Below are 14833 nucleotides of genomic sequence, written 5' to 3' on the forward strand. Positions count from 1 at the left end.
TGAATTGCATGGTAACGTTAAAGTGAACCAGCACTGTATGCAAATGCTTGGTGAATGCTTGCTTTATTAAATATGGTTCAAATCAATCAATATACACGAATAAATCATTATTGTCAAAGTCAAGAAGTGCTTAAAATAAAATGCAATGAAAAGCTGACAGACAAAATATAGGCTCATATAACATATAAACTTATACTCTACCAAATGCCAGTGATCCACAGCCTGGAGATTTTACAGAAAACTCCTTTGGTTTCTGCAACATATATGTTTCTTACATTTATATAATAAACAAATAAATACATGTATGTAACTATTTTTGAGTTGGATGCTGTTCTTCAGATGAAATGTAAGTCAAATCCTCAAATAAATCAATACATTGTTTTGTTAAGGTTGCATTCATTCAGAATCTTGTGTTCTGTGTGGAAAGAGCTTACCGGGTACCTGACTTTGGGATGTGGGAGAGAGGGAGTAAATACAACAATGGAAGCACTGAACTTCATTCAAGGTGAGTTTTATTAATGGAGTTCAAATTCTTATGTATAGCATTTATTGAAGTACCCAATTGATGTGCATTATATTTTGCCATTGTATATTATTATTATCTATCACTGTTTCTGTATGGATACTGTTTCTTTATGGATATGTGACATCTTTAATAAAGTCAGCAGTATTTGTTTTTCTTTGGGGCAGTCTCTGAGTAAGCTTGAGCAAGCTGTCATTTTGGTAAAGAGGCCAGTATAGAAATGACCACTGGGGGTGCACTTTTGGGTATGCTCCAGTAATTTCTCATTAGACGTGCACATCTCTAGGTGTCAAGTATATACTGACCTCATTACTTGCTCAGGTTTGCTCAGAGACTGCGCCAAAGGTAAAATATGCTGCTGACTTTATTATATATGCCAAATATCCATGAAGGGTTTAGGTTGCACACTTGGCTGCTTGTAGCTCAGTACTCTTTTTATTTACTTGACTTTATTAATTGCATTACATTGTCATACTAGCATCTATTTGCACTTAAGGAAGATCAAGTGAAATGCCGGCGATCTTTGCAACATGTAATATGGCACATTTTATATTGATGTGTGGTATTGGATGTGCGTGTCAGCTATTTGTATTGCTAGATCTACCATGCTGTGTTTTAGGTTTAGATTGCAGTTCAAAATATAAAAATCAATACCTGCAAATATGTGCAAGGCTCTGCACAAACTAAAAGGGAGCAGATTAAAACAATAACATAATCATAACTCTATAATGACATTTTAAAGTGCACCAAAAACAAGATCAACATTGAAGTTAACTCCTCAAAGCAAAATGTTGCCTAAAGTGCATTAGAAGTACCAAAAATATCCATTAGATACTACTTTATTTTTGTTTTGATGTTCCAACAATTAATGTTCATGATTGCCAATATGACAGCTATGTTGGTCATGAGTCAGTCATCTTACATATACGCAGTTTTAAATAAAGATCATGTTCATATTGTTCTCATGGGGTCCTACTTCCTGTAGCAGTTTCAAGAATGCTATCATTTTGCATGCCATTAGTCTGTGGAGTTTAGACATATAAATTACAGTATCATTTTAAAGTGATTTGTGTTCCGGGAGGGATAACATTGCAACCTCAGTTGATTGTTGAGGCCTAATTATATTGTTCAGTTTTACACTCACATAAATGTGTTTTAAAACTTTTTTTTTTTTTTTCTTTTAGCTCTGTTGGCCTTGCAAAAGCAGCTCTGGAAGCAATCAATGGATTCAACTTGTTTGGAAATCAGGTGCTGTTTTTACATACATGCATACGCACACACACCACATTAAACTTTGCTGTTTATAAAACTGAAATGGCTGACAGCAAACAGTAGAGCAAACTTTGTAATTTTTCCTAAGTTCATTCCATGACTGAAACAGCTCATTATTACACATAATGGGACATAATTCAAGATACGTTTGCTAAAGTGGAGAAATGACTAATGTATTTGGTGGTGAGGCACTAGGAAAAAGAATAAGACAGAGAAGTTAGAAATGACAGTAAGATTGGCAGGGTGATTGAATCCCAGCTTGTGTGTTAAAACTGAACTTATATGAAGATGGGATTCCAGTTTGTGGGGTGTTATGCAATAACAAAGGGGAAGAACATATTGCTCTCAAGTGCAAGTGATAAAATAGCCCAGCCTAGTAGTCGTAATAAAGGTTAGTTAGATTTTGTAATAAATGTCTTGGCCATTTTTTTTTAGTGTGATTTAATGAACAATAGCACTTTGGCTCCACTTGGGTTCTCAACAGTACAATTCATGAATACAGCAAGGGTTTGATGCAGGAAGAACAGGCAGTATGTCACTAGCTACAGTTGCATCATTTGAATAGAAGTTTGAGTCATTCCAGGTTTCATATTGGCTTGTCTCAGTTATGACCGATTTATGATTGCAGAACTACTTTTAAGGACTCAAAATGCAATGCAATTCAATACTTATTTCCATGGCATTTAAAAATAAAGGACAAGGGCCTGTACAATGGGAATGTTGCCTAAAAATTAACTATTTTCATTAAGTTATTTCTCCTTTAATAGAGCCGTCAAAGGGTATAATTGCAGAAATAAACTTGTCTTTTGCCACAACCTTCTTTGTTTCATATGCATCCTATGTAAGTCCAGTGGTGCAATCTTTGCAAATTTTAAGGTACATTGCATCATTTTTTTTGTTATGCGTGCCATCTTTTGTGCAAAAGTAGCTTTTATTAACACATCTGTTTCATAATATGTCAACCTGATTAGGCTTTCAACAACTTTAGATACTCCAGAGATACCAGCAAAATTCCCTAGCAACCAAAAAATTGATTCAGTCTGGGCTATTTTATATGCTTCCATGTGCACCCTTTTCATAAACACAGACTCATTAAATGCACTGTAGTTTCACTTGAGAGTAGTAGAAGTTAGTAAGATACAGAAAATAAGAATGTTGTGCTGAGTTAAAGCAAACTACAGTATAATGAGACAAACACTAGCTTAATCTCTCGAGTCGCTCCAAAAACATGTCATAAACCTGAAAAAAAAAAAAACATTTCAAATGTACAAATAAGAGAAAAAAGGGTCAGCCGTAGAGAGTAGAGATGTGGTGAAGTAAAAATAGTAAAGTTAAAACACAGCACCATTGGGGCCAACGTTGGCTACGTTATACCTGCCTATGCTTTTTAAAACAAACACATTTTTAAATTGTTTCATTCCATCGTGTCGTCAAGGTATTATGTGTGGTCTTGTAAATGTTATGTGACGGCAATATGGTACTTTTCTCATCCAGGACTCCAGATGAACTGGCTGATGAACCTATTTAGGAAGGCTTAAATAATGAGAAGACAATACCTGAATTTATTTCATTTCCGTCAGAAGAGATTTATCTGGCGGCCAGAATTAGTTTGTTTTGACAATTTCACTTGATATGAAAGCACAGAAACTGTCATCAAACATATTTATCTGTGACAGGGCCTGTACAGGTTGATAGCTGAAAAACCAAATTGAGACACTTAAGTGTTACAGATCTGCTTTTGGCAACCCATGACTGTGGGCCGGTATTAAAAAAAAAAAAAAAAAAAAAAAAAAAAAAAAAAAAAGCTGTTGAAGCTTGGAACAGCGCAATCTGCTGCTTATTCATTGACAGCACTGGGGACAGCTCAGTTTTACTGGTTTCTAAGCATTTTAAGTTTTTAAAAGTGTTCTTGGAACCTTTGAAACATCTGCTGTTCTAAGATACTACTCTAGGTGCTGCAGGTGTAGCATGTAGGTTGTGGTCCATTTATATCAAAATGATTAACATTGCAGATATACTGGAAGGTATATTCTGGGATGCTTCATAATCTTCAGCTGTGGTCTTGCAACCTGGGGATACCTGTATTGGCTCTCTGTGTAACTGGTGATGAAACATGTACAGTGTATGTCACAAGTTACAGGTTTTAGTCTGTGAGAATCTGGGTATATAGGGATGTGCCTGTCCATATGTCTCTTTCAATATGCACTTTTTGCTTCTATCAAAAGAACTGTTTTCCAGTGTTGGAGAAAACGTGTTATAATATATATCTTATAATATATATAATATTAATATATTATATATATATTATATTAATTATATTATATATATATATAATAATATATATATATATATATATATATATATATATATATATATATAATAATGTACTGCGAACTCCAGAATCATGCAGTATGTCATGGTGATTTGGTGATTTTTCATAACATTGATGGTGCTATTTCTATATTTATTATACTGGGGATGTTTGTTGCAGGTACTAACCTACTTTTTTTGTTTGTTTGTTTGCAGGGCTGCTCGTGGTCTGTCATTTTTGTTGATCTCGATGCTCATAACAGGAACAGACAGACACTGTGTTCACTACTCCCAAGAGAGTCAAGATCCCATGTAAGTAAACCAAGAGCGACCGAAACCGTAGGCCTCAGTTTAGAGAGGGTTTGTTACACAAGATTCATTATTGCTCTATTTTCTATCTAGCTTTCATTCTTAAAATCAGGTGTTCCATTTTATTGCACCGCAGCAAACCTCTCTATCTATCTTTTTATTTATGCAAGCTTCTGTTTTTTCTGAACCGTGACCATACTGCTTATGCAGTTAAGCTTGGAAGAGCCCACTATGGCCTTCTGTGAAATGATGGCTTTGCAGGGATGACATCAGAACCAGGAACAGAAACCAAAACACGCTTGCTGGTGGTGAAAACTGAGCCGTGGCGCTCAGTTTATTTATTAAGTAGTAATACAAACAAAAGATTTAAACAAAACAAAAGACACATAAAACAAAGGGTGCGTTGGCCAAACAAACAGACGGACAAAAACGGAAGTGGACGAACCCAACAAACAAGTACCGTGCTGGCACTTCCAGCACGCTGTAGCAAATGCTATTTTTCCTCTCTCTCACCCGTTCTCCACTTCCGAACACACAACCCCGAGTGAGTGAAAACATGCTGTTTTTATGCAGCTGTACCGAGACTCGATTGCTAATCAATCATTCCATTGGAGTCGCAGTACAACTGCACGTGAATTAAGTGTAATTCCCCTTGCTCACATATTACATTTTACCTGCATGTGAAGTGTTGTGCAATCTTCATGCCAAAATACAAATATACATTTTAAACACTTGTGCTCGTAACCCATATTTATATCCTGTGTATTTTATACATACACACCAACATTAACACTCTACATACAACATAAAACACTTAATAAATATAAAGGGACGGGACGCTCCGCCCACCTTCATATAAACACTACTTGATTAAAAACTTAAGTACTTATTAAAGAACAAGCAGTTACCATTTTTTTCTACCCCTTACATTTTTATGATTGGTTTTTAAAAACGTGTTTAGTTTCTGTTAAGGTGCTTTTACATGAGTTCAAAAACTGCTTTTCAGCTCTATTTGCTTGTCATAGACATATGCATCATATAGTAGGCTAGATCAGCCAAGCTTGCTTTATAGAAGATGCTTATTCTTACAGCTTCTATTTGACACCAGTCATTTTAAAATGTTTTAAGTCCTGTGAGATAGCGGACAGAAAAGAAATATGGTTCAGTAATTATATAATTTTCATTTTTGTCAATTATTAAACTACCCCTAGGATTACACTGTAATTATGGCATAACTATCCACTGTAGTGAAGAAAAAAAAATTGGAACACTGTAGTCTACTGTGTAGTCTGATTACCATCAAAAACTATGCCTAAACATTCCTAGGATTAAGTTACAATTACATTTAGGGTAGAGTCCTATTAATGTCAAATTCACCATAAAGTTGTGTACTGTATACATCTAGGGCATTACATTAATTTAGATTCAGACACACTTTGCACTGATTTGTTTACATGGAGTATATAATTTTACAGAATTACCTAGTGAATGAGCTAAATAATCAGAAAAATAAATGATGGAATCTGTCTTTGTGTAATTAGAACAAAATCCAGGCACATGTAAGTAATAATTAATATGATTTTAATAAAATATGAATAACTAATTTCCCATAAAGTTAACAAATGATGGGCTGTCGCCAACAATATCCTGTTAATCTTTTTTCTTTTTTTTTTTCTTTTTGTTCAGAACACCGATGCAGCTCTGTTGCCATGTATCAGTTACCCTGCGTTTGCAGTGGATGACGACGCCTTATATAATCAAACCCTGGATAAAATAGTGCGCAAGCTGAAAGGGAAGTACGGGTTCAAGCGTTTCCTTAGAGATGGGTACAGAACTGCTCGGGAGGACAGAAACAGGCTGTTCTACAAACCTGCAGAAATTAAGGTAGGATTTTAGCCTGGTTTCACCTATAGGTTCTGTATGTGTCTATATGGTAACTGCACTGACGATTCCCCAGCCATTCCAGCACTAAATCCATACATGTTTGTTCTCATCACAATTACATCAGATACAGTACAAACACTCCACAGCTCTTCATTTTTTTTACAGCATTGATTAGCACTGTTTTTTTTTTTTCAGGAAGAGACAGTGTTGCCTAGCACTGGCTTAGTTGTGATTCTGCCTGCATTTCATTCTGGGCTTTTCATGAATTTTACAGGAGGTAACAGGGAGAAATAAGCTGTGCTGTAATGTGATTGCCCCTTTTATTTATTTATTTATTTATTTATTACTCCTGCTCAGTACTGAGACGTTAACCATTTCTAGCTGCTGTTGGGCACAAAACACGATTGTTTGTTTATTCATTCTTTAGCCAGTTAAAAACCCATTGAGACTGAGACCTATTTTACAATTGTCCTGGCAAGATGACCAGAAACAGATAGCAGTAATTTCACATCCCTTAAAATAACATTACTCTAAAACAGTGGTCCTCAAAGTCATGCCTACGGGCAAATTCGTGCCCGCGAAGCCAGGCTGCCGTGCCCGCGGCAGCTGTTCTTAAATTATGGGTCGTGAACACATTTCTAGCAGGTCGTAGCGTGGGAAAATAAAGAAAGCTTGCGTTTTCCAACAAAAGCGCCACAGGTGTCTGTTGCCAGCGCTGCTGTCTTATGCTGTGCTTGTACATAAACAGCATTTTTTTTTCCTCTGAATGGCTTTTATGATCCGATCAACCGATTGAATGTCTGCATTGTCTCTGCGGTAGCCCAATCATCAGTTAGCTGGGTGGGACATCAACTGTGTCTGTTTCAGGTGCAGGTACTGACAAGTGTAACCAATAAGAGAGTCAAATATCTGCCAAGTTTTACGTAGCTGTCCAATCATAAGCAAGCAGAGGCGGTTCACTGTATTCTGCATGAAATTGAAGACGAGTGAGTAGCCAAAGGGAAATTGAAAGATCTGACAGCTGTCCGGTCATTCGTGAGTAGAGGCAGGGTGTTAATATGCCAGGTAAGCACTGAATTTCGCTGACTGTTATTGAGAAAAATAATACATTTCAGTATTTTTAGAATTTAATTTTCTATCTGTATTTTTTGATTTAACCAGACAAGGGAAACACCTTAGTATATTTAGTTACAAATCCACTTTCTCTGAAATAATTGCACTGGAGATGAGTGATCTTTAAAACAGAGTAGTGTTGACAGATTTGTCAAATTGAAACAAAGCGAGACAAATCTACACTTTTTTTTTTTTAATTTTAGGGTATTCACGGTTATCTGGGTTAACATGCTATTTAAAAAAAATACTTGCATTGCATATTTTATGTAAGTTATTTAAAGAATAAGAGCAGCATGCACAATTACTACCTGAGCCTTATTATAGTGAGCCAACAATAACCCTGAGAAGGCACTGTGTAAGATAAGAACCTATGCAATAGTCAGCGTGCCCGCAAACAGCCAAGTAAGATCAGTTTATGCCCGTGCCAAAATTACTTTGAGGACCACTGCTCTAAAAGACAATCACATCATACATTCAGTGTGAGAGCAAAAACATTTACAATTTGATAATTCTTGGAATTAAAATAAATGTAATCTTATTCTTTGTTTAGCCGATACATTTGAGTTATTTATCTGATGCTCGATCATGTCCCAGATACTGTTGTCCAGACTAATCCATGCCATAGGGGCTGCTGTAGCTAAATGCTGACTGGCCAACCCAGGACCTTCTCCAATGCGCCTGATAAATAAGTGCAAGGTTAGATCATAAACCATAGTTGGGTACATTTACCTGTAGCAACAAACCTAGGTAACCTGGCATCAAACCTATTACAGTGTTACACACAAAAAGTACCTGGTGAAATTGCCTACTAAAATGAAGTAACATCCAATTTAAAGAAGCAAGTAACCGACAGTGATGAGTGTGAGAAATGCAATTTAAAATCGTTTACATAGCTTTTAATATAAATGTTATGCAATCTGATGCACAAATCATTGGAATGGAAATTAAGTTTAATATCTCTAAGAATGTAGTGTTTGAATTAATTTCAAGGTTTAATGAGACGATTAGCAGCCATTTAAAATATACAATAGAAATATCTCTCCTAACTTGCTGATTTAATCACACCCCTCCAAAAAACAAAACTTGGGCTCTTAAGAAGTTGTTATTATGTGTGCCAGTCTTTTTCACACTTGCAGTTACAGTCAACATTACATTATTTTCTTCAGAGTGAGGCAACTCTATCTTATACTTCTTGAAACAGAGATGCATTAGTCCAAATATATGGAATTGCATTTCTATTTAAAACTGTAATTCGATGGGACTGGATGAGGTGCTGAATCAGTGATTTCCTTCTACCTCCACAGGACCACAGGAATTGTAAGTGAAAAGTGTGCGGCTGGAGTGCCTTCCTTCTAACGTATGCTCCCAATCAGAATCAAGCTTTGTGTATACCGGCCCCATATCAACCACTGAGTTCACACAAGAAATTCTCTGCATGACTCCTCTGTAGGGGCAGTGTGATCTCCATAGCAAAGGCAGAGTAAGAATTGAAATATAATATTTATTTATTTATTGGTCAATGCTGTGACTAAGCATTGATCCTGGCTGATCAAAAAGTGACATATTTCAATTAGAGAAGTCATGCAGAGAATTCCTTGTTGTTTCCAGAATTCCGTATGTTTCCATGTGCCTCTTTTAAAAAGAGTCAGTTTATCAAAGCTGTGGCACTTTCCTGTATTCCAGTTATGTCTTTTTTACGGGCGTTGAGGCTTGCGAAACATGCTGCCTTTTGTAAGCTTTATGACAGAGCTCGCTGAATTACATTGTTTAAGAATGTACTTTTTTATTTTCAAGCAGACGATCAGCTTGCAAAAGGATTAGAATCAAAAGAAAAGCAAACATACTGATTTTCAGATTCCCTGTTCAATTTATTTTCCTCGAGACACAGAGCCCCGTTTGTCATTTTGTTGTTTAATTTCACGGCTGACTAAAATCCGACTGCGTTAGGAACATTTTATTTGTGTACTGTGCCAGATGTTTTTTTTAATGCGGAGCATTCCTCATATTTAGTTTTCAAATTAATCTCTAGTAGCTGTTAGGCAGATCCATGAAGCAATATTCCTCAAGTTTGACATCAAGGATAATTGGGCAGTTGTAGACCTGAAATAAATAGCATTTATTGTTTTTAGACATGTTTAGATTTTTCTAAATGAAATCCCTAATATGAATTCTAAGCACTTCTTTTTTTTTTTTGTTTGTTTGTTTTTAGCTCTTTGATGGAATTGAGTGCGAGTTTCCATTGTTTTACATCTTCATGATAATTGATGGTAAGTCAAATGTTCTAGTGAGTAGTTTAAAAGAGATACAGGTCATTTCGAAACTCTTAAAAAGGGAATATGAAAGAGTTTTCAGAAAAGCTTTGGACAATAATACAGTGATATATATAATCTTTTTTTTTTTTTTCTTCTGTAGACACAGGAGCTCAAATCTACGCCAGTGATTAATTTTGCATCAACTTTGAGTACCCTCCTATTGTCTGTGTGATTGCTATGAAAGTGCAGCCTTTATGTGCTTTTTCAGTGCTACAATTTTACGTGGGGCTGTGTATCCTTAAGGGAGAGCTAAAAGTTTGTCATCATTATGACTAACTTACTGTGAAGGCAGAATATAGTTTCAGCACTTTACTACTCTTAATTATTTTATCAACTCCCAGTGCATTTCAAAAAGCAATAATAGCAGGTACATGCATAATATAGCACCTTACTCTGCATTTGTTTTATTCTTTGTAAAACACGTAATTGGTTGGTTATTTTTTTTTCTTTTGTGATGGTCTCGATCCTAATCTAATCGTTTCTTAATTGAGTGTTTGAATTTACGTATGATGTGCTATACTTGATACCACAACTAAAACATTTATTTTATTCATTATAGGTGTTTTCAGAGGAAACTCTCAACAAGTAAAGGAATATCAGATGCTATTGGAACCAGTGCTTTTTCAATCATATGAAGGTAAGACACATTTGGGTGTAGATGAAATAAAACTATGTAAACTAGTGTGAAGCCATTACTATACATATTGTCTGTACTGTTGGTATGCTGTATTTTATACTATCTTTTAAATTGCATTGAAAAAAGGAGGAGCAATGTACATGTTGGTGTAATTTATATACAATTTAAAACCCTAACCATGATGCCTAAAAGTTGTAATTGGCTTTAAAAACATGCTTTATGCTTTAGGAGGGTATCATGAACAGTAGGCTGTGCCTTTTACCATCTGCAAATTGAAAAAGGTGTTGATTTCTGGGTCCTGCAGAGATAAACAGACAGCAATGCAGACCAATAAACAATATACAGTCCCAGAAAGACTCCTCTTGTGTTTAGGTAACGCTGTGCTGCAACACAATTGATTGAGGCTTCTCAGTGCTCCAGAGACTCTTGGAAATCACAGGTGTCCTAATAGCTTCATTTAATTGCCTGATGAAGTCAAGAAGTCCATCAAGCTGACAGCTGAAGGTTCTTTCAGTGTAATAATTGGTTACTGGAGAGAAAAAAATGTACTAAAAATAATATCAGGTTGCCACTATTAAGACTCGGAACCCATGTCTGCTGAGCCATGAATACTAAGTGGACACTTTTATATTTTAGAGGATTAAAATAGTGATATTTTAATAGTTTATATTTTTGTTTAATATTTAGCAGAAGACTAAAATGTGTCATTTAAAAACAAACAAAAAAAGATACAAAGAATTTACATATTTGTCTAATTTTTGAGAAATTTTTGCCTAGCTGTTGTCCCAGTTGTAATATGTTACCTGTTGATGTACCCCGAGATGAATTTTTGCAGAATTCGACCCTCTAGACTTTTGAATCGGACAACAGTATTTTATATTTGAATTTATGTCCAGTTTCAATAAGCCACAGACTCAGTTCCTGGTCCCCCTTCATGCATTTAAACATAGTAAGTGTCCCTGCTATGAGTAAAGGTTGGCTACATCAGTCTAGATTGCTAAAAGTAAATGCGGAATACATCTGCAGGGTTATTAAATTGCCTATTCACAACAAACTGCTGAAAATGTTGTTAAAGTCTTGACATGGATTTAAGGACATGAGACACAGAAAGGCCAGTGGGGGTCACTGTCAGATCCATTACATCTGTTTCTGTACAAAATATATAAATCAATAAATACAAGAGCAGCCTCCAGATGATCTTACCAGGTGAGACGGTACTTATTTGTTTTATTGCAGTTATTATCTTTTTTTTATATTTTCATAGGCCATGCTGTTATTCCAAAGTATTACTACGTGCCGGCAGACTTTGTTGAGGCAGAGCAGAAGAACCATGGGAGCCAGAAGCGATTTTCCAGCAACAGCGGCCGCGATGGAAAGCTCTTTCTGTGGGGGCAGTCCCTCTACATCATAGCTAAATTGCTGGGTAAATAAAAATCTTTCAACAAACATATGGCATGTGTAAAACCAAAATGCATTTTTACAAAGTACACTTTAACAACTGTACAGTGTAAGGATAGTATTTATGATAATTATGATTCAGGGATATTCCCTACAGTAGAGCTAACGCCTGAGTGAATGAGGTACTAAAGGCCTTGGGAACAGCTTGTTCGGTTTTAGCTGTTGAGGAACCGGTCAATACACAACTAAATTCATATCTTGTTTTGCACTGTAAGTGGTAATGAACTTTACTAAACAGATCCTTTGGAATTAGACTATAAATATCTGATCAAATAACATAATCTTAATTTGAAATTAATAATAATGTAGTTTTCTCAAAAAAAAGCATGACTGTGGAAATGGGGGAAACGGCCTCATTTTTAACGTGCATTAAACCTGTTCAGATGTCAGTATTGTTATCATTGTCTTGTCTAACTTACAATGGCAATGATAATTGTAATAGTGAGAGAGGCTGTAACTGAGGTATAATCTGCAAAGTGACAGTACAGACTTCTCTGCCAGACAGCCTGTTCTCATGGGTGAGCAGTAAATGCTCTCTAGTTGAAGTGGAAGTCTGGAAATTGTCTGTTCCTCGCTTTCTCTACAAAAAATCAACTTGCATTGCACTGGTATACTGATGTATTGAGAATTCACTCCCAGCTGATTTCTTCTCTAGTCTGTACCTTTGCGCTAAAAACTCGGAAGCTAATTTCTTCCTTAACCTTATCGTAATCATGTAAACCCTGTGCCCCAACCCCCCTTTATTAATGCAGTGTGTGATCAGTAGATGACAAAATACAGTTCAACCAGAAATGTTTCACTGGTTGTGATTTGTTGGTGTTTCTTTTAGTATTTCTAAACTATTGTATATTTAGTTATGGGGTTTATTTTTAACCAAATGTATACAGTATGTGTGTACGCTTTCTTTTGTAAGATACATGTATTGAAAATGTAGCAAATACATTATCACCTGTGATTTAATCAAGCTATACCCTCTTGTGATAAGCCACAGCTGGATTTTTATACCGCATTTTCAGCCCTGTGGAATCAACCTGGATTGCATCCACCACCTATATCACCCCTAAAAATAAGGGATTGATGCCATCCAGGTGTATTCCCTGGTACTGTAAAATCCAGCTGTGCCTTATCCCAGTAAGGCATTAGTTGATCAAATCAACCCCTTACTGTGTTGATTGTGTTTGACATTCTGTATAATCTCTGTTGGGTTTATTTAAATATCATGTCATAGCTTTCAAAAACATTAAAAAAAAAAAAAAAATAGAAATTAATTTGGCCTGACTGGAAAATCTTGTTTGTGTATAATATATAATATTTTTTTTGTTTTACTCCACAAAAACTGACTTCATGTGGGCATGTTGTTATGGCGACACTTTTTAGTTGATGGTCTGATAAGCCCCCGAGACATCGATCCTGTACGGCGCTACATCCCACCGGAGGACCAGCGGAATGTCAGCATGAGGTACTCCAATCAGGTACAATCCCTTCATTCAGTGTTAATCAATGAGCTCTGAATGGCTGTTAGCTGACATTTAAATTACCATGGAGGATAATGGCTATGTAATGCACAGAATATCGCTCATACGCTGTGGTTTGTTTGTAACACAATACATGGAAAACCCTCAGATTCACCATAACCCAATTCACCATAATGATCTCTGTACTGCATCTAATTACTTGCTTCTTTTTCTTGTAGCTTGCTTAATGCTATGTCATTAAGTGCCTTAGTGAAGGTGGTCTTTAAATGTACACTTAAATTCACACCCCAAATGCATATTTCAGTTTAAAATTAATGATTTAAATGTGTTTAATTAAATTAAATGTTATAGAAAATATGGTGTAAAGTCTCATTAGGCTCTACAAAGATTAGATTATTATAAATGTAAATCTTATGTATTGCAGAACAATAATTTTGTATCTGACCTGTGTAGTCTGTGGTCATGTTTGGCACAGTATTAAGCTTGTGATTTACCAAAAGGTGATCCATGTTGTGACATCTACTGTACATCTTTAGCATATAAAGCTATGGTCTAAATGAATGCTAATCAAGCTTGACCGATGGTTCCCTTCAAGAACTCTTGGTGTTAAAATCCACACTTGGTTTCATAAGATTTATTTTATGTAGCCTTAATTAATATGTAGCTGGTTTCTATATTTCAAAATCTGTATTTCAAACCATTTTTTTTTTTTTTTTTTAATATGGTTGTTTACCAGATGCATTTAGCTTGAAAGCTCTCAAGGGTCCTTTTCTCACAGTTCTATATCATGCATTTTTCATGTATATGTTTTTGAAATGCATGTGTTTGAAAAGTGAAGATCAAATTGATAGATGCAGAAGCACAGAAGAAGCAGCAGCCCCCCTTGCTGTGTTTAGAATAGATGGGTAAAGCATAGCAAATGGATACTAACGTACATATGAAGGCCTGTGTGATAAATGGCTTGTCATTTTTGTTTTTGTTGTGAAAAACAATTTTATATTTGCATCCAAATTATCAAGCGGAATACACATCAACCCTTCATACAGTTGATGAAGAGTTAAGCATTACAGTGGCATTGCTCTGTGTATACAGTACAATCCCTCTAGTAAGACCACCAAAGGGAGTACAGTAGTTTTGATGGAGAGTTGGTTCTAATTCCCAAGTGAAAGGGAATCGACAGAGACCGGTGGTTGGTGTAAAGGCTAAGCTGGTATTTAACCAGTTTACCACTTTACATTTAATGTGATTCCGTGTAAAAATAACGAAAAATCAGGTGCATATACAGCTTTGGCCTCTTCACCTTCATGAGTGGGGTTGAAGAGAACAGACTATCAGGTAAAAATAAATTTTGATATTTTCAGTTGGGTCATGACAGATTAGATTTATGCCAGACTTTTATTGAGTTGCTTCATGTTTATTTAATCTTTTCTGTCATTTTTTTGTTGTTTTTTCATTTTAAATTATGACTGTTGTGTTTCTCTCCGCTGTCAGCAGTGATCTATTGGTACTACAGTGACTGTTAGTCCCCTATTTTCAATCT

At 35.7% G+C, this 14833-nt stretch overlaps 1 protein-coding gene across 3 annotated transcripts in view; it reads left to right on the forward strand.

Annotated features, from left to right (window-relative positions):
• Positions 1–14833, forward strand: part of LOC121296549 (phosphorylase b kinase regulatory subunit beta-like) — a 55051-nt gene that overhangs the window by 13966 nt on the left and 26252 nt on the right. For all 3 annotated transcript variants that reach the window (XM_041222232.1, XM_041222234.1, XM_041222235.1), the window contains 8 exons: positions 390–505; positions 1708–1771; positions 4322–4417; positions 6101–6298; positions 9621–9678; positions 10283–10360; positions 11625–11783; positions 13196–13290. In XM_041222232.1, the coding sequence (XP_041078166.1) occupies positions 390–505; positions 1708–1771; positions 4322–4417; positions 6101–6298; positions 9621–9678; positions 10283–10360; positions 11625–11783; positions 13196–13290 (864 nt within the window). The remainder of the gene's footprint in view (positions 1–389; positions 506–1707; positions 1772–4321; positions 4418–6100; positions 6299–9620; positions 9679–10282; positions 10361–11624; positions 11784–13195; positions 13291–14833) is intronic.

The sequence above is a fragment of the Polyodon spathula genome, chromosome 21 (genome assembly GCF_017654505.1).
Source record: "Polyodon spathula isolate WHYD16114869_AA chromosome 21, ASM1765450v1, whole genome shotgun sequence".
In the NCBI taxonomy this organism is placed as follows: Eukaryota; Metazoa; Chordata; class Actinopteri; order Acipenseriformes; family Polyodontidae; genus Polyodon; species Polyodon spathula.